At 58.3% G+C, this 25,527-nt stretch overlaps 2 protein-coding genes across 6 annotated transcripts in view; one reads left to right on the forward strand and one right to left on the reverse strand.

The window, feature by feature from the left end:
- Window positions 1-239: 239 nt before the first annotated feature.
- On the reverse strand, window positions 240-6,536 carry DNAJC27 (DnaJ heat shock protein family (Hsp40) member C27). Its single transcript, XM_082757025.1, has 7 exons — window positions 6,203-6,536; window positions 4,853-4,935; window positions 4,312-4,381; window positions 3,450-3,614; window positions 2,899-3,021; window positions 2,526-2,686; window positions 240-1,325 (listed from the first exon to the last, which is right to left on the reverse strand). The coding sequence occupies exons 1-7, from the start codon at window positions 6,287-6,289 to the stop codon at window positions 1,193-1,195; spliced, it is 822 nt and encodes a 273-aa protein (XP_082613151.1). The 5' UTR covers window positions 6,290-6,536; the 3' UTR covers window positions 240-1,192.
- Window positions 6,537-6,594: 58 nt separating this feature from the next.
- The window catches only part of EFR3B (EFR3 homolog B), a 33,846-nt gene continuing 14,913 nt past the window's right edge, over window positions 6,595-25,527 (forward strand). The window contains exons 1-6 of one of the 5 annotated variants that reach the window (XM_082757018.1): window positions 6,595-6,621; window positions 7,127-7,171; window positions 17,986-18,062; window positions 18,636-18,763; window positions 20,590-20,740; window positions 24,164-24,285. In XM_082757018.1, coding sequence (XP_082613144.1) covers window positions 7,156-7,171; window positions 17,986-18,062; window positions 18,636-18,763; window positions 20,590-20,740; window positions 24,164-24,285 — 494 coding nt within the window. In that variant the 5' untranslated portion in view covers window positions 6,595-6,621; window positions 7,127-7,155. Of the gene's footprint in view, window positions 6,622-6,716; window positions 7,172-8,995; window positions 9,111-9,912; window positions 9,962-17,985; window positions 18,063-18,635; window positions 18,764-20,589; window positions 20,741-22,266; window positions 22,446-24,163; window positions 24,286-25,527 lie in introns of those variants that run through there. The other 4 variants (XM_082757019.1, XM_082757021.1, XM_082757020.1 and 1 more) reach the window with 4 other exon arrangements.

Here is a 25,527-nt window from a genome sequence, read left to right on the forward strand (position 1 = left end):
CGGGGGTGGTTGGAGGGGTTTAATTTATAAAAAGAACACAACCTGGAAGGTCAGCGGCGTGGCTAGGTGGGTAAGCGTCGCCAAACAGCGCTCCTCGGCGGAAAGAAAACGCGGAGAAATAGGTTTGGTGGGGAGACGTGGAGCTGTTTTAAGCATTAATCCTTCGTGGCAACACCTCCCCTCTGTTACAGCTGCACCAGGGGAGCAGAAAGTGGCCCCCCAGCAGGACAGCCGTCTCCCCAGGAGGAAGCAGAAACCCGAACAATGTGAAATGCTGCCGGAATTAAAGTTCCTGAAAGCCTCCTGCCGAGGAGGGGGGGATCTGCTGCTGATCTACGGCACGTTTTGAAAGGGGGGGGAACACAGAAAAGCTGCCTCGAGTGAGGAAATAAATAAATAAATAACATTTGCACTGACCACAGGAAGAAAAAAAAAATGAAAAGGATAATTTAAGGACACAACCCCCCACCCCTGCCCCTCAGTGGTGTTTTTTTTTCCCTAACTTCATGTTCTCTCCTTCCCTGCCAACCTCACGCAGCAGCAGGGAAATAAAAGTGGGTGCTGACACAACCACGGGGCCCCAAGGGATCTCCCGTTGGAGTCTGGCAGCCCTCGTGGCCATCGCCTCCCTCGGAATCCCAACAGCTGGATCCCAAAAAGCCCCTCCAGGCACTTTTTGGGGTGACCAGCAATGAATGCCCAAAAGGGGTAGGGGCGCTGCGTTTTTTGGGGTGCTGTCTTACCCGGCCATGCCTAATGTGTTGCCACGGGGGGTGTAACTCCAGAGGGAGCGTGGGGCGTGAGGGGCTGCAGGTTTTGGGGCTCCCCCTGCCAGGTTTAGCTCAGGGAGGTGCTGTGATGAGGCGGGTGCTTGGGGGAAGAGCCTTCATCCTTCCAACGGGACCGTCCTTGGCACCACAACGATTTGGGGAGGAACTGGACGCTCCCCGGAGCCAGTTCCTTCCCACAGCAGCAGAGGTTTCCTTGAGCAACCCCTCCTCTTCCTCACGTTGCCACCTGCTCCTTTTATAACACATCCTGAGCACGCTGGGCTCTCGCTCCCCTGCTCGGTGTCCGTGCCAGCGGGTAAATCTGAGGAGGAAGGGGAGCGCCCCACAAGCCGTGGGGCTGACCGGGAGCTAGCTGGGAGGAAGAGGAGGGGAAGATTTCCAGCTCTGAGGGGCTTCAATCCCTACTTGATGTTTTTGAGGAGGGCAGTCCGGGCGTTCACCACGGCTTTGAAGGCGTCTTCGCTGCCGGGAGCCACGCACTTGTCGGGGTGGAGCAGCACGGCCAGCTTCCTGTAGGCTTTGTTCACCTCATCCCTAGGAGATAGCAAAACAGCGACAACAGTGAGGGCTACAAAGCCACAGACAGCCCGGAGCAGCCTTGCTTTGGCTGGAAAAGCACAGTAGGAGACACTTCTGAAGCCTTCCCTCGCTGGCACCACGGTTTTCCAGGCTTTGAAAGTGATGGTGTGGACGAGAAGCTGAAGGGAAGCTCACAGGGCACTTCTCAGTGGGGTGCAAGCAGAGGGAGAGGAGGAGAATCCCTCTCCTGGGGCAGGTATTTTTCCTCTCCACCGTGGAAAAATCCGCGTGCCACGTGCCTGGGTGGCAGCACAGGCAACAGAAAGCTGGGAGGCAGCGTGGGGGCACAAGGAACCCTGACTCATCAAACCACCTACACGTAGGGCGAAGGCACTGCACGTCCCCGCAGCCCTAAAAGCCAAGGGCTGCGCACAAGGGGGCACCTCGTGAGGGAGGGGAGTCCATCCGGGCTGCTGAGCTCTCCCCGTGGGTGCGAGGGGGCTGGAAAAAGGTTCTGGCTCAGCCCCTGCCTTTCAGAGAGGTGAGGCTCGGAGGATGGGGGAGTCCTGAGTGATGTTAGGCAAAAATCTGCTCGCCTGGTCCTTTATAAAGTGTACGCAAGCATAATTCTCGTGTTTCAAAGAAAAGCAAGTGAGACACAGCCCTGGGGGCTTGTTTTAGCTGCCCGAGCCACACAGCAGAAGTGGCAGATTCAATATCCAACCCCTTACACGAGCAGTGACCAATTCCTAACTAAAAGTTCTCTGAGGAAGACAAAAGAAAGCTCATCTCGTGAGAGAACCGTTACTAAGTGGAAAAGCTGCAATCTCTCTTTGACAACGTGGGCAGCAGCCTCGTGGCAGCCTAAAAGCTTCTCCAGACCTGGAGAGAGCAAGGAAGGTGAAGCTGAGACAGCTCAACCCGGAGGCAGGGCGTGGGGCTGGGCAGCTGGAAGGGCTGCAAGTTCTCACGTTCATCACTCCCCACTTACCTCCAGCCTGGCTTGGCTGTTAAAAGGGGAAATTTCATGCTCAGGACAGAGGGTTTCTTTTACAGTGCCCTAATTTTGTGGTTAAACACACACTACTTGTACCTGCCTGCTGTACGAACCACGGTGAGCCGCAGGCAGCTCACCAAGAGACCACAGAAGCTACCAGAAAGATTTCTGGTAGATTACTGGAAGATGACAGGCTGTTAGGCACGAAATCTCCTCACCTGGTGGCTCCGGGCTTGACTCCCAGCATGTCCCAGCTGTCCTTGCTGTTGCGGATCCTACGAATGGCATCCGCCTGCTCTTTGGTGAAGCTGACCCCCACGCTGGAGGGGGGCCGCTTCCCGCCGTTGTCGCACAGGTCGATGATGGCAGAGTAGAAAGTCTGCAGGCACAGGAAGGAGTTAGCAGGAGGGAACGCTAAAATTGGGGGGGAAAAGGGGAAAGTCACGGCTTTCTCCGGGTGGCACTTCACTGCGAAGTTACCTCTAGGGCAGGGGGCTAATAGGTGTTGTGGGATTCGGGAATTTCAGAGGATTTCAGACCCCCCTGGGTCCATACAGGGTCTGTGCCCTCACGGCCTTCATCCCACGTTACCTGGAACATCTCGTTGATTCCCTCTCCTGTTTGTGCCGATGTCTCGAAGTAAAGGAAGCCCCGGCTCTCTGCCCACAGCCGCCCCTCGCTTTCATCCACGCTGCGGTGCTTGGTGCAGTCGATCTGGAAGGAGAGAAAAGGCAAAGGTCAGAACCTGAGCACGGTCTGCAGTGACAGCTGGAGGAGCACAGCTCTGAAGACAACCACCTAATGATGTTCTGGTTGGAGAAGCTGATTTTTTATCCTGAGGAGATGGAGGCAGCAGAGAAAGAAAGCAGAGAAAGTAAAAACGAAAAGGCCTGTGAGAGTTCACATAGCACAGAGATAACGTAGCCGCTGCTTGATCCCTTTCTGACTGATGTGTGGCCACCACATTCTCAAAGCCCTGATGATAGAAGGTCTCTAGTGCTCCTCAAACACAGATCCAGCTCTTCAAATGTCTTCTCTACAACCTAACAGCGTTTCCCTTTTGGAGGGACCTCAACAGCTTGGCTCACACCAGGAACACGAGGAGCCTTGCACCACAGACCTGTCTCCCTGCCGGGCCCTACCTTGTTTGCACAGACAACGAAGACGACGTTGTCCATGTTGCCGTGAGGGCCCAGCTCCTGCTTCATCTCGGCCAGCCACGCGTCCAGCGCGTCGAACGACTCCTTCTGGCCGACGTCGTAGACCAGGATGACTCCCTGCGTGTCCTTGTAAAACTCATTCCTCACCTGCGGGGCCAAAAACAGCTTTTTTTGTTTGTACCAGCAAAAGCTAGGAGAGTAATACCTCGCTGGGCTACTCACAGGGGAGCAGACAGCCCATAAAAGACCGATTTTTCACTTATTTTTATTTTCTTTTACTTTTTATATGGGCAGCTAGTGATAGGACAATGGGGAATGGTTTGAAACTAAAAGGCAGGAGATTTAGATTGGATGTTAGGAGGAAATTCTTTACTATGAGGGTGGTGAAACACTGGAACAAGCTGCCCCGAGGAGCTGTGGGTGCCCCAGCCCTGGGGGTGCCCAAGGCCGGGCTGGATGGGGCTGGGGGAAGGGGTTGTGCCCAGGGCAGAGGTGTTGAAACTCGATGAGTTTTAAGGTCCTTGCCAACCTAAGTCATTCTGTGATGTGATTCTATGAATCTGCACGCACAAAAGAGTGAGGCACAGTGGCAGACAAAGCACCAGACTGATAAATGGGGAGATTGTAAGGTCTGGGAAATGACTGAGAGACCCATTTGTGTGTATTTGTGTGTCCCTGTGGACAAGGCAGCAGGGCAGAGCGAGGATCCAGTGCCAGACACTGGACCAAGCCCCTTTGGAGATGCTGAGGATGCTGAGGAAAGCTGGCAGGTGCCAAATACCTCAGAGATGGGCAGGCTGAGGGCAGCTCTGTGATGTGCTGCTCAGGGCTGAGGCTGCCTTACCTCATAGAAGAACGGGTGCCCCGCCATGTCAAAGATGTTCACTTTGATCTCTCGGTCTCTGATCTGCACTCTGAAAGAACAGGAAGGAAATGCTTGAGAATGCTCTGCCTCAACCTTCGCACAGGCTGTGCCTCCAGATGAATGCTTTTCCTCTGCAGAGAAAGAGCTGGGTGATCAGGGCCAGAGAAATCAATAAGAAATTCTGACTGCATGGTTTAACGGGCAGAAAATTGTCCCAAGAGCTGCTCGGACAAGGAGGACAGGCCCAGCTCTGGATGTAACATGGCAGTGGGGCTCTGTGCTACCAGAGGAAGGTGAAATGCAGATTATCTGATGTGGGAAACTAACGCAGCAGAGCCTGGCTGCCCTGCACTCCACAGCATGCCCAGCTCAGTGCCACGAGGATATCCAGGAGCAGCAGGACACAGGACGGACCCACCACACATTTTCCCTTTGTCCCCTGCAGCAGACACCTCGCTGACCCCCCAGAAACTCCCACACGACGTGGCTCACCCCAGCTCCTCACCACAAAGATACTCACTTGGTGACGCCGTAGTCGATACCGATGGTCGCCAGGTATTTGGGAACGAATCTTTTCTCACAGTAGCGCTTTATAATGCAGCTCTGGGAGGAAGGAAGAGGGAAAATCTCACCAGGAGGACACGGTCACGTTAATGCTGAATTAGCCGACAGCCTTCAGCCTGCTGGGTGGCTGCAGAGATGTTCTCTGCCCTAAGTCCCTAAACCAAGTACTTAACTCACAACCAAAGTATCAGTAATTACGAGGAGCAGCTTTCTTTCTGCAAAAGGAAGGGAAATTTGGGATTCCACCCCTGGGTGTTTGTTATCCCTTAAGCATTTGGAAGAGAAAGAGCCCCGGGCTTAGCCTCAGGGCGCATCTCAGTAAAGAGGTGGCTGCTGAGCGAGACTGAGGGAGCTGTGGGCATGTCAGAAGGGGAGATCTAAGGGAAATTTAAGGAGATTTAAGGGAAAACCACACTGTCCAGGCACCTCTTACCCGGCAAAAGGTTCTGCAGAGCCAGGCAAGGCCACATCTGCTGCTTTAATGGCTGTGCAGGCAGAATGCGAAGCCTGTATTTGCAGGTACGAGTGCCACAAAACTCTTGAGGGGATTTATTCCCCTATTTAAAACCCGTTTGTTGACGTGGGGAAGCCAAAGCCCCCAAAATTTCGGGGAACACCTCAGGCTGCCTGCTCAGGCTGCTAAAAAAACACATTTAGGGACCCAAAGGATCCCCACCAGCCCTGGTTCTGCCCTGACTGGGGGGTGAGCCCCTGTTTGTGAGAGGAATTTCGCTGCTGTGGGCCTCGGAGAGAGAAATGCCTCAGGGATTTGCGCTCACGCTGTTTTGGGGAAACATTCGAGGTTTTTCGCTCTCTGACAGGCACTCGCCTGCCCCGAGAGGACTTTGAGGTGTTAGATGTTTAAAGAACTTTTATTTTATTTATTTAGCACAGGGGGAGGGCAGCACTTGAGAGAAAAACCCGGCTGGGAGCCCCCCACCAGGGCCGGACCCTCAGGGCCGCGGGGTTCCCTCAGACGGGGCCGGGTGACGGCCATCGGGCCTTGGCCATGGGCGCCGCCATGACACCCGCTGGGCGCCGCCATGACACCCGCCCGCAGCCGTACAAACCCGCCCTCCCCCAAACCGCAGCCAATAAGAGCCGCGCATCCACGCGTGGCCCCGCCCCCTCCGCTGTCAATCACGAAGCCTCTCACCAACCTTCCGTACGCAGCGAGCCGCTCTGATTGGCTCCCCCCCTTGCCAGCGCGGCGGCCAATCCGCGACCTCCATAGCGGGGCAGCCCGCTCCCCGATTGGCCAGCGCGCCCGTCCTTCATCTCCCTCCAGCCAATCCCGCCGCCTCACCTTGCCCACCTCCGCGTTGCCCATGGAGATGACTTTAATCCGGAGCGGTTTGCGCGGCTCCTTCCGCTTCGGCGCGTTCGCCTCCATGGCGGCGGCGGCGGCGACAGCGGCGGCGGCGACAACGGCGACTTTAGGCCGCGGCGGGGAGCGGGGCCGGGGCCTCCTCAGCGCCCTGCGCCGCCGCTCGCGCGACACTTCCGGGTTCTTCCCCTCTCCCCCCGCCGCGTCTCCATAGCAACGGCGGCAGGCGGAGATCTCGCGAGATTTGGCGGGAGTTGCGGTTCGCGCCTCTCTGACGGGGAGGGGCCCCCTCAGAGCCCCCTCAGGGCCCCCCTCAGGGCTTTGGGGCTCGCCTGGAGCCGTTTCTGGAGCTTTTTAGTGCTCCTTGGGGCTTATAAAAGAATTGGGGAGGGTTTTTGGTCAGTCGGGTGTTGGTAGGAGGAGGGGGAATGGTTTTAAAGCCGAGGGGGTGGTTTGGGTTATGGGGGTGAGGGATCCTTCCCTCAGGGGGTGCTGAGGGGCTGCCCAGGGATTTCTCGTCCCTGAGGTGTTTTTGAGGCCAGGTTGGATGAAATCTTGAGCCTCATCTGAAAAGGAAGTGGTGGGGAGCTGGGGTCGGCCTCTTCTCACAGGTAACCAGTGATAGGAGCAGAGGGAATGGCCTCAAGTTGTGCCAGGGGAGGTTCAGGTGGGAAATGAGGAGACATTTCTGCTCAGCAAGAGCAGTCAGGCCTTGGGACGGGTTGCCCAGGGAGGTGGTGGAGTCCCCGTCCCTGGGGGTGTTCAAGGAGAGGTTGGACGTGGTGCTTGGGGACAGGGTTTGGTGGTGATGTTGTTAGCAGGGTTTGGTCTTGGTTAGGGGCCATTGGGCAGCCGTCCCCAGGGCGCTGTGTTGTAATTAACAGCTTTAATTGCTCGTTCTAGGGCCTGATGGGAAGGAGCAGCCCTGCATCATGCCTCGAAGACAAGGTAACAGGAGGGGGACACGACGGCTCTGCGACTGCACCTTCCCCAGTCTGGGTGGCACCAGTGAGATGGGGATTTATGGACACCAGCAGGGCTGCATCCCCCTTAGAGGTGGCTCATAAGGAGCTGCTGGGGGTTTTGAGCCCCCTTTCCACAACCACCTCGTGGTCAGGAGATCCCAAGGCAGGGTCCACATGGTTTGAACACCTCTCAGCTCTTTGGGACTTTGTTGTCACAGCAGAGATGGACCTGAGAGGGTTTTCCTCTCCCAAACTCCTGCTGGGAGCACGTGTCGGGTTTTGAGAGTTCCTGTCTGGAACAGGGGGTGTCAGGGCACCTGGAAAGGTGAGGAAAGGGATTTTATTGTACAAAATTAGGGAACACACTGGCTGCACGCACTGCCACCACCTCCTCACAGGCACCGGGGCTGCGGTGGGGATCCCTGGTGCGTGCCATGGACGAGGGGCGTTGGGTGTTGAGTCCTCGCCGCCCCTTTTGGCTTCCTCCTGAGTGGCAGCGAGGAGCTGCACTGACAGATCTGTTATGGGCAGTTTGGGAACCTGCTGCCTCGTTATCTGTTCTCATAAATCTTTGCCGAAAGCGCCCCACTGTTACACGGCTCGGGGTGTTTTATGGCTCTGGCTCTGCTCTTCGTCTTCACGTCACCTTATCTTGAGGTTTGTTCTTTATCTTGCGTTCGTGCTTCATCTTCCTGCTGTCCGGCCGCTGGATGGAAGCAGGCACAACGCTCTGTGGTGCTGCGAGCCCGTCCCTTTAACCCTTTCTCCGTGGGTCCTACGCATCCACGTCGAGTTAATTCTGCTCATAGGGATGTTCATGGTTCTTGGAAACCTCTCTGGGAGCAGAGTGGTGTGAGAAAGGGGGAAATTGGGATTTCCTTCCAGCCTGGCTCAACCGTGTCCTTTGTTTGGCACAGAGGACGAAGAAAGGTTGTTTTATTCCCTTGTTTTACGACCAGATATAAATCCTCTGTGGGGTTTTCTTTGGGCTGGGAGAGTTGGAGCCCCTCTGTATAGGGGCAGGAGGTGGAGGGAGGTCGTTTTAACACCACACCAACGTCTTCTGTGAGTCCAGGCAGCATAAGGGACTGGGATACGGTACCAGACACCATACCAACAGCTCTAGGGATAAATGATTTATCTCTCAATAACGGAGCAGTAATAAATACAGAGCAGTAGTGCAATTACCCGGGTCTTAATGACAACAAACGCAATAATTCACTAATTCTGGGCTGGGCTTCGCAGCTGGGCACGCAGCGACTTCCTCGGGGATCCTCGTGCCCGAGAGGGGGATCCTTGTGCAAGAAGCACCACGAGGAGCATCAGGGCACGAGAACAGCCCGACGGGGCCGCTGTGGGCACCAGAACAGATCCGGGTGTGGGAGATCCACCACGAACACCCCGAGGGGGCTGCAGGAACAGCTCCGGGGAGTCCTCCTGTGGGTCTGGGGCTCGGTTCTACCCCTGGCACGTGGCTGGCGAAGGGCTGCAGGGCTCGGTGCCGGCGACCCCGCTGCGGCTGCTGCTGCTGCAGCAGCTCCGTGTCCATGGAAACAGCTGCGGGAGGAAGGAAGGAGGGAGCAGACGGGGCCGGGGACACACGGACGTGCCTGACAAAGGAGGTGGCCGGGGTGAGAGGCTCCCCGTTGTCACCACAAGTCCCCAAGGGCCCGGAGCTGAGCAGCCCTCGGTGCCCCACGTGCCGTGCTGAGCTCAACACCACGGTTTTGAGCCCGAAGTGGGGACGGGGCCACTCGTCCTGACCCTATCCCCGAATAATTTGGCGTTTCTTCCCCCCTGCTGGCAGGGGGAGAGGCTGGAGGTCGGCTGGATCCCAGCTGGTGACCGTGAGGGACCCTTCAGGGCGAGGCTGGAGTGCGTCGGGGTCCCCGTGGTGGCACGACCCAGCGTGGCGATGACAGGTAGGGCCCAACGGGGGCGGTGCTGGCGGTGGGGAGGGTTTGAGCCTTCTCCATCCTCGTCTGGTGCCATAAATCAGGAGGAGGAAGGTCCCGGAGGCAGCCTGGACCCGCACCCTGAATCAGGGCAGGGTGCTCGCGTCCGGCTTGGCTCGTTGAGGCTCTGTGGGGTTTCTCCAGTGGTGACAGATTTAGGGGTTCGCAGCTGCCCTGGGTGTTTTGGGGCAAAGCTGAGGGGACCTCGGGGCTCCTGGTGGCGACTGGGGTTGGGGCTGTGGCTACCACCGTGTCCCCAAAGGGCCACTGTCCCAGTGACCCCCGTGGCCCTTTGCAGCGAGCTGCTGGTCCCAAATCCTTCCAAACTAAGGGGTGAGGGTGTGTGGGGCAGGAGGATTTGCCATGTCTGGCTCCTGCTCTGCCCTCCTCACCACATTTTACCCCACATTTTAGGTTTTTGACTTACCCTGGGCTGAGCAGGAGCCCCTCGATGTGCCAGCCACCGCGTGTCCCCCCCCCCAAATCCCCAGGGAACGTGTCTCCACCACCCGGGGAGCCCCCAGCGCGGCTTCAACTCCCCAAAATATTTTAATTAACACCTAATTGCCCTGCGAGCAGGCAGAGGGGACGGACCCTACGGTCTCTGGGGGTCCCTCCCAACCCCAACGCGGGGGGCACCAGCCTTTTAGTGGGGTTTTGGCCGGGCTGAACCGAGCCCAGCCGTGCCAGGGGCGGGCGCTGCAGCCGTGCCTGCGGGAGGAGCCGCTGCGGTGCCGCCCCCCCCCACTCCCCTCCTGGTGCCGCCCCCGGCCGGCAAATCGAGCCGAGCCGAGCCGGGCCAGCAGCAGCGATGTACGGTGAGTGCCTGCGGAACCGGGCGGGGGTCGTGCGAGACCCCCGATTTGGGTTTAGGGCACCTCGGCCAGGCTCTGAGCCCCCCTACCCCGTGCGCTCCCGCTCCGGTGTTTTTTTGGGGGGGGCTCGTCCTGTACCGGGCCTGGATCCCCACCCCTCCCTTGCTGGGGGTGTCCCCTTTTTGGGGTGGAGGGATCCTGGTTTTGTATAGGGCCGTGCACCACGCTGTTTTCTGCGGGGTGCCCCCCTCGGGGGCGTTTGGGGGAGCCTCGGTCCTATATAGGGCTTTGTGATCCCAGAGTGGCTGGGGGGTGCCTCCTGTTTGGGATGGGGGCACCTCCGTCCTGGGCACGCCCCCAGTTTTTGGGGGGTGACCGCTTTTTAGGGCCTGGGGGGGGACTTTGGTCTCATATAGGGCCACACATCCCCTTGGTTACTGCGGGTGACCTCTCTTTGGGGTTGGGACACACAGGGTGGTCCCATAAAGGGCCGTACGCCCCCTTTATCAGTGGGGCATTGAGGGGGGGATCTTTTAACCTCCCCCCTCCCCATTAACCACATCAGCAGCCCAGGTTCTTGGGGTCGCCTCCTCCCTGGGACAGAGAGGGAAAGCTCCTTTGTGGGACCGCTGACCCCAGATTATAGGGGAAATCTCCCAGTCCTTTGTGTGGGGCTCTCCAGCTCCACCTGGTTACCTGGGGAGAGGTGTCCCACACCCCCCAACCCCATACCCCATACCAGGAGAGATTTGTCCCTATAAATCACCCCCAGCTGCCATACTGGGGACTTGCTGATCCCGACGCAGAGCTCGGCCCTATATACACCCCCATGACCCCAAAGCCAGCGGGGTGATGCTGGGCATAATGGGGAGCAGCTGGCCGAGCAGCTGGCCGCCCCCCCTCCGCCGGGGGCTGCGCTAAGCTGCCGGGAGATTTTTGGGAAGGGCTCGGGGGGTGGCAGCGGGCTCTTAAATCCTCCCTCCCCGCTCCCCGAGCATCCTTCCCGGGGCCGTCGGCGCTGCAGAGATGGGAACCCCAACCCCGGAGCCCCCCGTTTGTGGGGTGGCTGCCGGCTGAGCCCCTTCTCAGCGAGGAGCTGCGGTGCCGGGGGTGAGTGCGGCGTGGGCACGGGGCTTCCCCTCCCCTCCTGCGTGATGGGGTGCTCGATTTTAGGGCTCACACGGAGCTGGGACGTTTTGGGGTTGCTGCACAGCAGGAATAGGAGCGGAGCCTGCGGGTTTGGGAGCGGATTTTCCAACCCTGCGGGGAGGGAAGCCGAGGCGGGACGCTCGGTTTCCTTTCCTCCCTTCTCCTCGTCACGGTGCTGCCTCCGTTGAGTCATTCAGGTCTCCCAGCTGGTATTTTTCCACCCGCAGAACCCCCGGGGGGGTTCGTTTCCTTCCCCTCCTCGCCCTGGGGCAGCTGGTGGTGAGGTTGCCACGAGCCCTGGCTGCTGCCCCCGGTAGCAGAGCCCGGCCACGGATGGCAGCAGCGCCCCAAAAGGGAGCGGCGAGACCCCAAAAGCCCCCAAAGTATTGGGGTTGCGGCGTGCTCGGCCCCCGGATGCCCGCAGGGAGGTGCCCCCGTGCCAAATCTACCCCCAGCTCCTCCTCTAGCATCTCGGGGGGTGCCTCCACTCCAAAACCCACACTTTAGGGGATGTCCCTGCTCCGAAATCCGCCGGGTTTCCTCCCGGGATGTAGCGTGAGGAAGGGCAGAGCGTCCCCAGGGGACCTGAATGTGAATTTGAGGACAAACGCTCGGTCCCTTCGCCCGGAGCCGGGCGCTGCTGCAGCTCGCGGGCTTGGAAAGCTTCCAGCAGCTGGCAGAGGGCTCCGTGGGATGCTCGGGCTGCAAGGTGCAGTGGGGATGCAGGGGATTATCCGTATCTCTTTAATCTCTCTTTTAACCAGCTCTTGGTTTGCGGGAGGGATTAGATTAGGGTTTGGGGGGGGAATTTTGGGGCAGGCGTCCTGCCCGCAGAGCATTTTTGGGATCTGCCTGCCTCCCGGGGAGGTGTTTGGGGGGCGTGATGCCCTCCCGCCCCGTGCCTCCATCCCTCTAATCCCACAGCACTGGCATTCGCGTGGCCGAGGCGAGGTTTTGGGGGAGTTCTGCCTGATTTCTCCCCGCTTTTGGTTTCCTTTCCCAGCCTTCGGTGAAAATATGGGAACTGAGAGCTCCGAGCCCAGCCTGGGCAGCCGGCGTCGCGTGGATTTGTGAGCCCGGCCTTCAGGCTGCTCTTCCACCTCCCATGCGAGCTCAGGGATTAGCTTCTCCTCGGGATATTTCATGCCACAGGAGCTGGGGTGCTGCCGAACAGGGTTGCCCTGTTTTTGGGGGGCTCTCTGATCCCAATTTTGGGGAAAACCCACGCTTTTGCGCCCTGCTTTGTGCGCCGAGGCTTCAATCTGCAATCCGTGCCGCTGAGGGGCTCCGGGAACGGCTTCACAAGCAGAGAGTAGGCTGAGAGCCGGGAACGCCGGGCATGGGATGGATTTTATGGTCCCGTGGGGGCTTCCCAGCGGGATTTCACCATCCCCTGCTCCTTTTTGGCAGCCCTGGAGCCCCGTTGGAGCTGCGGCCGGCCTCGGGAGCCCTACCCAACCCGGGCAGCCACCGGGTTTGTTTCCACCACGCTCCCTCCCTGCGCTTTGTGCCGGCACGAGCTGCCTCCTCCCACCCCAGAGGAGCTGGAAATAGAGGTTCCCTTTTTTATTTTTTTTTGTTTTTTTTTTTTTTCGGCAGCAGGGGGAACCAGGCTTTTTGGCTGCCCGGGGAGGAGGCGGCGCCGACGGGTGGGCGCCAGCGAGGTCCCTGCGAGCCGTCTGGGGCTGCCGGCGTGCCACTGAGCCCCAGCCAGCAGCCGATGGGTTCTGCGCTGAATAAATCGCCCTCGGTGGGACCCGGATGGCTCAGCAGGGGAACGTGAAGTGCAATTAAGCTCTCTCTTTTCTCTTTTTTTCCCCCTTCTTCTGTGCTTTTTAACTAAACGATCCGCAAATTAATTCAGCGCCCGCGGAGGAGAAGGGGCTGTTGGTGGTGCCGGAGGCTTTCCCGAGCTGCTTCGTACTAAAACCTCGAGGGCTGCGGTCGTGGCCAGGGCTTTATTTTGGGCTCAAACCAAACGACATCTGGCGGAGTTTGACATCTGCACTGAGGGACGGGGCCGGTGCCAGGCCAGTAGCTGGCATGGCTCGCCTCGAAGCTCATCAAGCCCGACAGCTTCAGGGCTCTGGTGCTGTTGCACAAGCGCTAATTGCAGGAGCAGACGCCGCCGAGCTCTCGGGGTGCCCGGAGTTGTTCCCCCTCCGCGGGGGCTGCCACCAGCCCAGGAAAAGGGTGGAGGAAAGCGTGGCCGCGGTGCTTTCATCTCACTTCTCTCTCTGTGAGGCTGTTTGGTTACGATTTCTGCCCAAGCTGCGGGCTTTGATTTAGCAAATCCTGAGGAAATGGGGAACCACGGGAACGTGGCTGGTCAGCAGCTCCCATCAAACCTCGCTGCGTTGCTGTTAAACACTCAAAAATCATTCTTATTTTCTTTTTTTTTTAAAACCCTTCCCAACTTGCAAACCTTCCCGTGTCCTCTGTGCCGTGTGGGCTCGCAGAATAAACCCAGCTCTTCATTAAGCAGATTTTTGGAGGCTGTGGACCTTAACCCAGCTCTTAACCAAGCAGATTTTTGGAGGCTGCCTTCTGCGTGCAGGACCTGGACCAAAACCACCTCATCCACGCCGTGCCCAGTGAGCGTCTCGCTTCGAGGAGCCCTGCTGCTAGCCGGGGCCGGCGTTTTGAGTGAAATTTCCTGCTATTTAAGCTCTTTCCTCCCCCAAATCTCCCTCTGCCCTGCGTTGTGTAATGAAACCGGCCGCCCCTTAAGGCGCTTAACTCCCCTTCTCCTCTCCTCCCCGCGTGCCGGGTCCGTGGCACCGAGCTCCCTGCCCTCAACGCGCGGCTTCCCCCGCGTGCAGTGTGGTTTTAATGCCCGGCCTTAATCACCGCAGGGAAATATTAATTAATCTGCCTGCTGCTGGAGCTTGGCACGCCTGCTGGGGTGTCGGGCCGGCGGGCTGAGCTGGTGAAGCGTAAAAAATGGGTGGCCAAAGGGGTGCGGGCTGCCAGCGGGGCTGGTTTGTGTCCCCCTGCATATTGTGGGGTCCTTAAAGCTGCATTTGGTGCCTCGGCTCATTTCTTATTTGCTGCCAGTGCCTGGAAATGTTTCTCAGGCCCTTGGAGATGTGGCTCCCTGCAGGCAGCGCTGCTTCTCGCTGTGGTCAGAGGTTTTGGGTCTTCTGCAACGCCCCCCAAAGCGTTTTTGCTGTCCCCCAAAGCGTTTTTGCTGTCTCCCGAAGTGTTTTTGCTCACGGCTTTTCCATCCAGCCTTCAGAGCCCGAGGCTGGCTCTCCTCACAGGACGCTTTGATGATGCCCTCTGAAGGATGAGCGGCGACTGAGGAGCAGGGAGCAAGCTGCAGCCACACAGCCCGAGCCTTTTGGGGAGCTCGGGAGCTGTTAATTACCATCAGGGCATCCCCTAACGAGCAGAACTGGGGGGCTGAGCCGCATTTATCCCCTTCCCCAGCTCTGCCTGCCCCATTAGATGTGTCGGGGAGGGTCGCTCACCTTTTTATGGCTGCTCTTCCTTTGCATGGGGATGCAAATTGCTGATTTCTTACCTTCCCCGATAATTTCTCCCCTCTTGACGTGACCTGGGGCTCCCAGCTCCATCCAACCCTACAGGGACCGGGACCAAAAAGTCTCCGGGCCAGCCCCAATATCACTCGGTGACATTTCTCCCATCACCATGCCTCGGAGATCTCATCCTGTGCCCCAGGAAGGTTTACCCAAAGCAAAGAGGGAGCTGGAAGCCGGGCACAGAGGAGGCTCTCACGTCAGGCACGTAAATGGGATTTGGCTAAGGGGATTAGGGGAAGGTGGCTGGTTCGGGGTGTGGGGACAGCGCCGTGCTCCCTGCCTCCGGGCCCCTTTTCCTACCCGGAGCTGAGCGAGCGACCTTCGCGGCGTATTAGATTTAACGAGGGATTTTGCTTGATTTAATTAAGATTTATTTGCAATCAGCCGGAGTGCCCTTATTAAGTAAATTCTGCGTAAGGCGTCTGGGAGGCTTTCTGTTGGGGTTTGTCGCCGGCGTGCCGCTGAAATAGGAAGAGGGGAGGGGGTTTGTGGGGAAAGGGTCGAGGTCAGCGCGTGGTGGGAGGGTGTGTGGCTGTGTCCCGGTCTCCTCTGGCTGCTCTGCCATCCCAAAAGCCCCCGGTGCAGCTGGGACCCTATAATTATCCCCAATTAGATCGATTTTCTCGGATCTATCAAAGCAAAAGGCCCTTTTGGCTCACTTCACCCCCCAGTGAGAGCACGGACGTGACCTGAGAGCGGCGAGGAGGAGCCCAAAAAGTGACCCTGGGGGGGCAGCGAGGCAGAGGTGACACCCGCGACATCACACACATTTTCGGGGTGCCGGCAGGAGCCCCAAGTTTGTGGGTTCCCCCACAAGGAGGGGGTCAAATTGTGTTTCTTTGTGCGTCAGTTTGCCCGTTTTTGAAGAAAATTGATGTCTGTGGCTGCCGGCAGGAGGAGAGCACACGGCACCGCGCGGGTCCATCCTTGCTCCTTCCCCATCCCATCATCTTTTGGGGTCGTCATCTTTTGGGGTCATCTTTTGGGCTCATCTTTTGGGCTCAGCCGCGACCCGCCGAGCCTCCCCCTCATTATCTCTGCCCGTGCTGCTCGTTAGCCAGCAGCGCTAACGAGGGGCAAGCTTCAGGCCCTGGGGACCTCTTCAAACCCACCCCCTGCACCTCGTACCCCCGAAAGCTGCTCCCCAAACCCCCCGGCTCCCCACCCACCCACCCCCGCCGGCGGAGCCGAGCCAGCGCCGTGTTCCCAGCTGCCATCGGAGCCGCCTCGGTGACTCAGCAGCCGCGCTGAAAGCTCCCTTATTTATTGAAACGCCCGCTCCCCGGCTGAGCATCGCCCCGCAGCGATGCCCCCGCCGCTTCTCTGCCTCCTCTCGCGGCGCTGCGGGGCCGAGAGCGACCCCCCCAGCCCCTCGCCTTCGCCCCGGCCGCGATGGCTTTGAGCAGCTGGGTGCTGAGCCCCGCGCTGCAGCTCTGCGCCGCCGGCCCTGCCTGCTCCTGGGAGATGCTGCACGTGGCCGGAGCAGGTACGCTTCTTCTCCTCCCCTCTTTGCCCCGTTTCGCTTCTTTTTGGGGTGCTGGCTTGGGGTTGGGAGAGGGGAGCCGCTCTTCTTGGCCACGGGGGGTTGTCGCCAGCCCTGGCGCGAAGATTTGGAGCGTTTGGGGACGTTTTCTGCAGATATTGGGACCAGACTCTTTGTTTTTTTGTTTTTTGTTTTTTTTTTTTCCTCTTCTGGAGAGCCCTTAGGGGAGGGGAAGTAAAGCGAGGCAAAACCTTCTGTTTTCTTCAAGCTCCGTGCTATTTTTATTCCGGTTTCTTACAGATTTTTTTTACACTCCCCCCCTGTCTGTGCACGCGTTTCTCCACCCAGTCTGGGTTCAAGCAGACGGAAGGCAGGGATTTGGGACGGGAAAGTTCCTCCTGGTTTGCTGCAAACAGGCAGGGGGATGAGCACCCAGCTGCAGTGAGCTCAGCCCTCGTGCGAGGCATCAGAGAATCGTGCCCTGAACGAGGCTTTGTCCTCCCTCTGGCTGGAGCTGGGCCGTGAGGGATCCTGCCCTGGCATGGTTTTAGGGTTTGGGCAGCAGGGTCCTGGCTTTTCCCATCCCAAAAGAGCTCAAAATGCCCCCTGGGGGGGGGTTCAGTGCCTGGTCCCCCTCCAAGGGGCTTCATCTCCGTCCTGCTGCTGCTCTGCCTGCAGGTGAGGCCTCAAAATCCTTGTGCTCGGAGAAGAAGGGGTCACGTCGGGTGAGAGGGAAGGCACCGGGGTTTAATTAAGTAATTATTATCGACGGATCCGCGCTGGGTCTGCTCCTGGCTTCGCTCACCAGGGCCAGGGTGGCAGCTTGGCTGCTCTCCCAGGGTTAACCCTGAGCCACGCTCCGAAATCTCGCTGCTGGGGGTGGGATAACTGCTGGCGGGGCTGTGGGATTTAATGGGGTCGCTTACGGGGAAGCCCTCGGGGTATTTTATAGGGTGAGCTGGTGGTCCCGGGTTTATGGGGTCGCTGGGACCCGGCGGGGTGGGGTGCTCTGCAGAAATGTGATGTGGCAGAGGGAGAAGCACCCAGGTTACAGTGAATCCCTTCCCCCTTAGCAGCTCCCCAAAAACAGAGCAGCCACATTCGGGATGTTTGGTGGCTGGGGCTTTGCTCCTAATCAAGGAGAGGTTAATTAATGCCCCACAAAATGCATTTTGGCCTTTGGAGAGGCCGTGGCTCGTGCCTGGGGAGAGGAGCTGCTGCGATGGCTGAGGCACCCCAAAAAGAGGGGCTGCGTGCGGTAACCCCCAGCTCCTGCCCCCAGTTCTGGGTGGTTTTACCCTGAGCACGGTGCCGTGGGTTGTGGGGTGGCACCGTGAGGCACACGGGATGCTTGGGGTCCTTGTGGGGTACAGGGGCTGCTGTCCCACAGCCCGGAGGTAGGGGGAGAGTCGGGGGGGCTTGGTGGTGCTCAGCTTGGGGGCTGCGAAGAGGATTTTCCTTCCATAATTTCCATTTTCCTTCCGTATTTTGCAACGAGATGTTCTCTCTTCCTTCTCCCTCTTGGTCTGAGGACCCGCAGAAGATCTCCTGAGTTCCAGAAACCCAAATCCGAGGGGACTGTCCCCATCGGGGAGCTGCTTCCCTGGGCGAGAGGAGCAAATCGGTTGCGCTCCGACGTCAAACGGTGCTGGTCAACAGCCAAATCCCTGCCTCTCAGCTGCATTTTTTTTTTTTTTTTCCTGGTTTTGTGTTTTTTTTTGGCCGCTAAACACTGGGTTGGCATCAAGCCGGTGCCGCTGAATCCGGGGACGTTTTCCTACCAAGGGCATCTCCACGCAGGGGCTGAGGGTTTTTATCCCTGCTCACCGGCTCTGCCTCCTCTCTCCCAGGTGTGTGCGGCTGCTGCGGCGCCCTGCGGCCCCGCTACAAGAGGCTGGTGGACAACATCTTCCCCGAGGACCCAGAGGTAAGCGAGGCGCTGCTTTTGTGCAGCTGTGGGGCTGCGGGGATGCGACGGGACCTGCCCAAAACAGCTCCTGGGAGGCTGGGGGGTGCTCTGGCTTCGTAAAACCGCGTGGGGAGGCGTTTGTCCCTCCTTGCAGGAGAGGAAAAGCAGCTTCTAAGAGTGGGATCCTCTTAAAGCTTCAGCTCAGAAGCTGCCTGGGTGCAGGAAAGTTCAGTTCCCTGATTGCTTCCCCACTAAATGGGAGCTGGGGATGCCCAGGGCCTTCCAGCTGCTCCTGAAGCACCCCAAATTTCAGCTTTTTGTCTCCATTTCACAACCGAGATGCTGCCGAAACGGTTCGTGCTGCGCTCACGGCGTGGGGGTTTCCACCAGGGTCACCCTCAGCTGTGGCACGTCAAAAGGTGCTAAATTAGGACGAAATGCAGCCCTCGTTTGTGTTCCCCAGTTTTCAACGTGTGGGGAAGCACCAGGAGGTGACCGGGGTGCTCTGGGCCTCTTCCATCACCACCAAGGTTTGCTGCGGATGCTCCTGATGCTTTCTGGCTCTGGCTGCCCTGCCTCGCTCTCTTTTAGGATGGGCTGGTGAAGACCAACATGGAGAAGCTGACTTTTTACGCCCTGTCGGCCCCGGAGAAGCTGGATCGCATCGGTGCCTACCTCTCCGAGCGCCTCATCCGCGACGTGAGCCGGCACCGATACGGGTGAGGGCTTTAGGGCTGTTTCTACCCCCTCTCTTATCAGCATAAAGTCAGGCCAGAAGATAAGAGCGGGGTTTTGGGCTAGGGGAACGTGTCTGGTCCATGCTCCGGGGTGTCCCGAAGCTTTTAGGACGCTGCAGAGGGACTCCTGCCTCCCGAAGGGAGAGGTGGCAGCCCGCAGGGATGTGCAAACTCTTGGCAAAGTCGCGAGGGGCCACGCAGCATTTCCCTGGGGTTGTGGTGCCTCTCCTCGAGGGTTTTGTGTGTGCACAGCCTTTGTCCCTGCCAGCACCCCTCTGGGACATCAGGAGGAGCCTGCGGCACCCTCCTGGCCTCTAAAAACCCCCCCGTGGGTGGATGTCTGGCTGTGAACCAGCGCGAGTGCCCTGATTTGAAGCACACGGGGCAGGAGGGGGGAGCTGGGGAGGGCTCCTTCCCTTTGAAATAGCTCCCGGCTTGATCCTCGCTGTCTGCTGAACAAAGCCACGGCTCGGCTGCGTGGTGCTGAGCCCCAGCTTGCCTTTCATCCCCGGGGGAAGAGGAGCCGGCGGCCTGCCTCAGAAGCGTGGAGGTTGGCAAACCTTCAAAGCCTCGTCCCCGGGAGTGACGGGACGTCCAAAACCCTGCCTGGTGTTCGGCGGCTGCTGACGGGGCTCTGCTCCTGACGTCGGGAAGAAAAAAGGCTGTCGGAGGGGGTTGACATCAAATCACAAGCCTCGGGAGGGGGGATGCGTTCCCTCCCCGTCCTGCACGTGTACAAGCTAAGTTTTGAAGCCTAATTTGAAACGTCCCCACGAGAGGAGTCACCCTGTCGCGATAATATCGGCCCCGTGGCATGGTTTCCAGCCTCCTTTCCTACCAGAAAGGAGCGTGGTGCTTCCTGCTGCTTCTTGGTCACCCCTCCATGCCTTTTTTTTCCCTCGGGGCTGTTTTTAACCCAGTTTGACAGATGGGTCAGAGCCTGGCAGACTGAGGAACGCTCGGCTGCTGATTTTCACAGTACCTGGACAAGCTGTAACTCGTCGAGGCGTCCAAAGGACAGGCTCCGCTCGAGCACGCAGCCAGGTTTCACCAGTTCCTGGGGCCTCGGGAGAAAAGATCAGTCCTGCTGCGTTTTACCAGCCGAAAACTGGAAATTTAGGACTTATTCCTTCCCGTGAGAGGGCAATTTTCGAAGATGTGCAGCGACACCCAATAAATCCTGCAACCTCTGCGTCATCATTCGCCACCTGATGGGCACCTGAGTGAGATTCAGCGCTGGGCACGAGGCTTTCCAGCTTCCTCTGGAGGCAGGAGCGTGGCAGGAACGGATGAAGAAATAGCCCGGATCCAGCTCCTGCTGGAGGAAATGTTTTTCAGCCCAGGAACCTCGGTGGTCCTGCGAGTAGACTTTGCTGTGCTGAAATATGAATATTTTTTGGAGCACGTCAGTAATTCCTCCAGCACTGCGGCCTCATCCTCTCCTTTCTCCCTGGCCAGGGCTGGATCTGCGAGGGCTGCTGCCCTCGATGCTGAACTCGCTTTTATGCCAGCACTTCCTCACGGGATATAAAGACCGGGTGAAGGCACAGGGAGCCCAGAGAGGACCCAGGGAGGGGTGCACGGTGTTGCTGGCAGCCCTGATCCTGGAACATCCAAATTTTCCTTAGGAGGAGGGATGCTGGGAGCCACCTCACAACCTCTGGAAGCTATTTAGGATGTAAACTTTTCCCCGTTGGGTCGTCTGGGGCAGAAGGTTGGCGTTGGGTTGGCTTTACTGGGGAGAAGGGAGGAAGAGGGAGGGCTGTGGGGCTGCGCCCGTGCTCACCCTGCCCTCTGCCCTCTCCCAGCTATGTCTGCATCGCCATGGAGGCCCTGGACCAGCTCCTGATGGCCTGTCACTGCCAGAGCATCAACCTCTTCGTGGAGAGCTTCCTGAAGATGGTGGCGAAGCTGCTGGAGTCGGAGAAGCCCAACCTGCAGATCCTGGGGACCAACTCGGTGGGTAGCAGCGCGGGGGGGAGGCGGCGGCGGCGCTTTGCTGCCCCTCTCCTCGGCTTTCAGCCCTGCCTGGTGTCCCTGCGGCCCTGGGACGGGGGCGAGGGGATGTGGGTGAGGGTTTGGGGTGTCCCCCCGCGTGCGTCCTGCGATGGGTGAGCTTTCTGAGCCCCCAGCAGTGCTCGCATCCCTCAATTTCTGCCGCTGTGCCCCCCAGCTCTCAAATCCCTCTTTTCCAAGAGGAGCCTGAGGACACGACGGGGGCTGTCAGCAGTTTCAGACAATAGCCCGATTTAGGATGATCCCTGGAGGATTTGGGGAGCTCGTTGTGCTCGGAAAAAGGCCTGGCTTAATCAGAGCAAATAAATGGCTTGGCCAGGCCGGGGATGCAGCAGTCACAGCCTAAAATAAAATGAGCGAGGTGATGTCCTCACAACATCCAAACTGCTGATCCCAGCCAGTGGGGATGCTTGTGAGCTGCCACCCTGCTGGGAGACAGCTTGCTCCTTGCTGGTTTTACTGGGAGTACTGGGTGTAGCTAAAAAAAAAAGAGGGGTTAGGTGAAGCCCAGCCTGCTTTGGTGGGCTAGGCAGATGCTTTCTTTAGTGCCTGAGCAATTCAGGGACAGCTCAGCCCTCTTTTTTTTTATTTTTCTCTGCTGTGTGATGGGAGCAGAGACCTCTCACCCCCCCCCTTCTCCCTGGCTGCTGATTGCTCCCAGCTGAGATGGGAGCTGCAAACCCATTTCTTCATCCTCAGCTCGGGGAGGAGCAGGAGCATCAAAAACTCAGCAGGGCAGGGCTGCCTGCTGCCAACAGCACCTTAACCTGGTGGTTTTATTGTGACAATGGCACTACAAGCCCCAAAGTGTGCTGCAGGAGCTGCCTGGGGAAGCTCCTGGGGATGGGAGCAGGATCTCCAGGCACTACCCTCATCCCTCTGAGCTCTCCAAACCTCTCGAGATGTGCCTGGGGCGCTTGGATCCAGCCCAGAGGCGAGCAGCTGTTCTCTTGCTAACAAAACCCCCTGTGCTGTGCTGCAGCATTGCCTCCAAACACGTGCAACATCCCCTTGCCCAGCCCCTGAGTGCTCACTGCAAGGGCTCACGATGCCCAGCAGAGATTTTGGGGTCCTGGCCCCGACCCCGGAGCAGGAGGCAGCGTTTTTTCCGTGCTTTAACCCTGGGCAGCCCTCGGTGGGGGATGCTGTAACGAGGGGCGCAGGTGAGGAAGGACCATTTAGTGGCTTTTCCCTTTTGGTTTTCTGGAGGGTGGCGGCGTTTGGAGGGCAACCAGCAGAGAAACCTCGCGGGCTCCGGTGGAGAAGTGAGTAAGGATAAGGAGCCACTTCTCCCTGGATCTGCTAACAAGGAATGTGCCTCGGGCTCGGGCTTAATTAGTGGCTGCTGTCTCAAGCAGCCCTTCACAATAAGGGAGCTGATGGCGAAGGCGGGAGGAGGTTGTTTATAGAAACCTGCTCCCGGTGAGTCATTCTCCCTGAAATCTCTCCTTCCACACATCTCCCTCCTCGCCACGAGCCGCAGAGAGGCCGCCAGGACCCGGCACAGCAGCAGCAGCAGCAATCCAGCAGCCTGGGATCCCACAACCCCCTCCTATAATCCCCGGGGTGAACATATGGAGCGGCAGCTCAAATCCACTTTGGTTCCTCATCCTCGTTAGGAGGCTGCCGGGCAGCGTCCCTGCTTTGGGTAGGAACCGTCTAATTTCCAGCTCGGCCTCCTCCCTGCTTTGTTTTTCCTCGAACCGTGCTGGATCTGGCGTTTAAACAGCTCTTCCCCCTTCCTCATGTGCCTCTTCTGATGTCTTTGCTGCATTTCTGGGTGGCAGCGTTACCCCTGCCCAGCCCCACAGCCCTCCAAACCACAGCAGGAGCAGCGTTTTGGTGCAGGGTCTTAAATTTTGGCGGTGGAGATGGCTCACGGAGCCCCAGAGCAGCTTTTCAGCTTCGTTTTCAGCGACAGATCTCACACCAAGTTCTTTCCCTGAAGGTTTGGTGCCCTCCCTGCCAGCACAACTCTCGCTGGGACTTTTCCATCCCTGTCCCAGGGCTGTTTTTTGCCCCGGGGCACAGGTTGGCAGTGGGACCGGGGTGGGCACCTTGTGCGTGAGCTGAGTGCCCTGAGGTGCTCAGCAGCAGCTGGGGGGCGCACAGTCCTCAGCTCACTGCCAACCTCAGCCACTTTTGCTGAGGACGTGCCCTTTTTTTCCCTTTTTCACAACTTTTCCTGGCCGTGGGGTGCTCGGGACGGCTCCCCCGGTGCCTGCTCCTCGCTGCGCATCCTGCCCTCGCCTCCGGCTGCACGTGGAGTTGCCACGAGCTTAAAAAAAAAAAAAAACAACAAAAACCAACAAAAAAAAACCACCACGTTGTGCTCTCTGCCTGGTACAGAGGTTCCTTATGTAACAGCCCTGCATTTTGCTGGTAAGAGGGAGTTTATCAGCCGGAGCCGGTCCCTGCGCTCTGGGAACGCTTCCTGGCAGGGCTGAGCCAGCTCCTTCGGTGGTACGGAGCCAGCCTTGGCTGCTGACATTATTCACAGCCTGGTGCAGCGTGCTGATCGCTGCCCGGCCCTGGGTGACAAGAGCTGGGACGGGCAGAGGGACAGAGGGACCCCAGGGGCCGTTTCCCTGCTGCTCTCGTGGCAGGGCTGGCTGCTGGCAAACGCAGGGAGCAAGGAGAGAGGAGAGCCTGCCCGTAGGGTGAGGAAGGAGGCACCACGCAGCACCTGGGAGGTGCTTGGTGGACCTATAACCCCCCGGAGGTAAGTTGGAGCCTCCCAGGATGATCACAGCCATCCTGAAACCTCTTCCGGAGGGCTTGGATCTTGCCCAGGGGTTTCTCTGTGTCTCTTGGCTGCTTTCCTCGCCTGGCAGAGAGCGCTTTTACCGACCGGCTCCTGAGCCTTGGATTTTGTGGCCACTCTCGTGCTACAAACGTTTTACCGTTTTTGCCCTTTTTTATTTACTCCTGTCGGCGTGAGTGCAGGAGCCGAGCTCTCCCCTTCCTGCCTGACCCTTTGAATGACTTCATGAAGTCAGAAGAAAGCTCGAAAACGTGGTTATCCCTTCTCTCCCCCCCCCTAAATTTTCTCCTTGAAAGCTGCAGCCCCAGATCTGTGAGGTCAGATGGCTGGAAAAAAAACAAAAACAAAAAACCAAAAGACAAAAACCCAAAAACAGAAAGAAACCACAGCCAGGACTTTGGTTTGCTGGGTGCTGCGGGCAGACCTGGGCTGTTCCCTTGTCATTCCCCAGGCTGTTTTCACCCATTTGGGAAAGCTCAGAAGGTTTTTGTGCCAGCTGGGAGGCTGGAAAGAAGCTGGGGGCTGTTTGCTGGTCTGGAGAGGCGTTTGGAGACTCTTTTTGTCGTCTTCTCCTTGCTGACCCTCTGTTTCTTCCCTCCCAGTTCGTGAAGTTTGCCAACATCGAGGAGGACACCCCCTCCTACCACCGCAGCTACGACTTCTTCGTCTCCCGTTTCAGCGAGATGTGCCACTCCAGCCACGACGACCTGGAGATCCGGACGAAGTGAGTGCCACGAGTGTGCTGGGGGCCTTCCCTGTGCCCTCAGCCTTTGCTTTTTTCCTGGAAAAACACCTCATTTTGGGAGCAGGCTGCACGGACCGATTGCTTGGTGCTGCGATTCCCCAGAGCTGGGCGCTTTCAGGCTTAAAATCGGCCGCTCTTCTCTCCCCTCATTTATTTTCCCAACATTAAGCCCTGCTGGCTCTCTGGGAGGATGAAACAAGCGTAGAAAATGCAGTGCAACACGTGAGAAAAGCCAGCTTGCATTTTCTGCCCTGGCAGCAGGGCCAGCTCCGCCCAGGCGTTGCCTTGCTGTGAGCACACGACAAGGGACAAACGCGCCCTTGGGCACAGCACGCTTGAAAACTTCTCATTTTGGGGCAAAACGTGGGCAGGCAGCACCTGCAGGCTGCCCACCTGAGCTGCCTCAGCGCCTCCCTAAGCATTTCTCACCTCTGCTCTAGGACTGTGCCACAGCTCAGAGAAGAAGGCAAGGAAACGACCCCGTTTCCCAGTTCCAAAAGGTGCTGGTGCCGGGAAGAAGCCCGGTTTTAGCAGAATTGAAAGCACTTCCACAAAGTGCCTCCTGCAGCTGCGGGCTGTTATTTTCCACCTTGAAAGGTGGCCGTGTCTCTAGACGGCGCTGAGCACCGCCCGGCTCTGCTGCGCTGGGAAACGTACCCTGAGGGGATTAATTAGGACGAAAGCAGACAGATTAATGTTGTTTACTGCTGCCAGAGCTCGCGCTGGCGTGTTGAAAAAGGCCCAGCACTTGAAATGGCTGCGTGCCTCCCCGCGAGGCGCTGATGGCACAGCACTGTGGCACCCGTGGCTGCTGCTAGGGGCGATTTTTAAGTGAAAACAGGGTGACAGGCAGCGTTTCTGCACGGCCTGGTGCTGTGCTGGTGCTGTTCCTGGAGCTGCAGTACCAGGGACCGGCCCTTTTCCAGAGGGGTGAGCCCCTGAGGTTTGAAACCCTGAACCTTTGAGGTTTTCAGCTCCTCTCTGGGGACTTCCAGCCTCCTGTCACCACCACAGACTTGCAGGTCGCTTCTTTAATCAGGAAGCAATGGCGAAGGCTCATTATTTCCGATTGACTTTTAGGGCCCTGCTGATGCAGGAGGAAATTCGGCCTCTCCTGTAATTAAAAAGGAGGGCTCGGCGTTCCCGCAACCTTGCTGCTGCTCGGTGGCCCTTCAAAAACAGTGTCGTGGGCAGATCGTTGCCTCGATTGGGTCTGCAGAT

Source organism: Aythya marila (genome assembly GCF_965140915.1).
Source record: "Aythya marila genome assembly, chromosome: 3".
NCBI classification, from domain to species: domain Eukaryota; kingdom Metazoa; phylum Chordata; class Aves; order Anseriformes; family Anatidae; genus Aythya; species Aythya marila.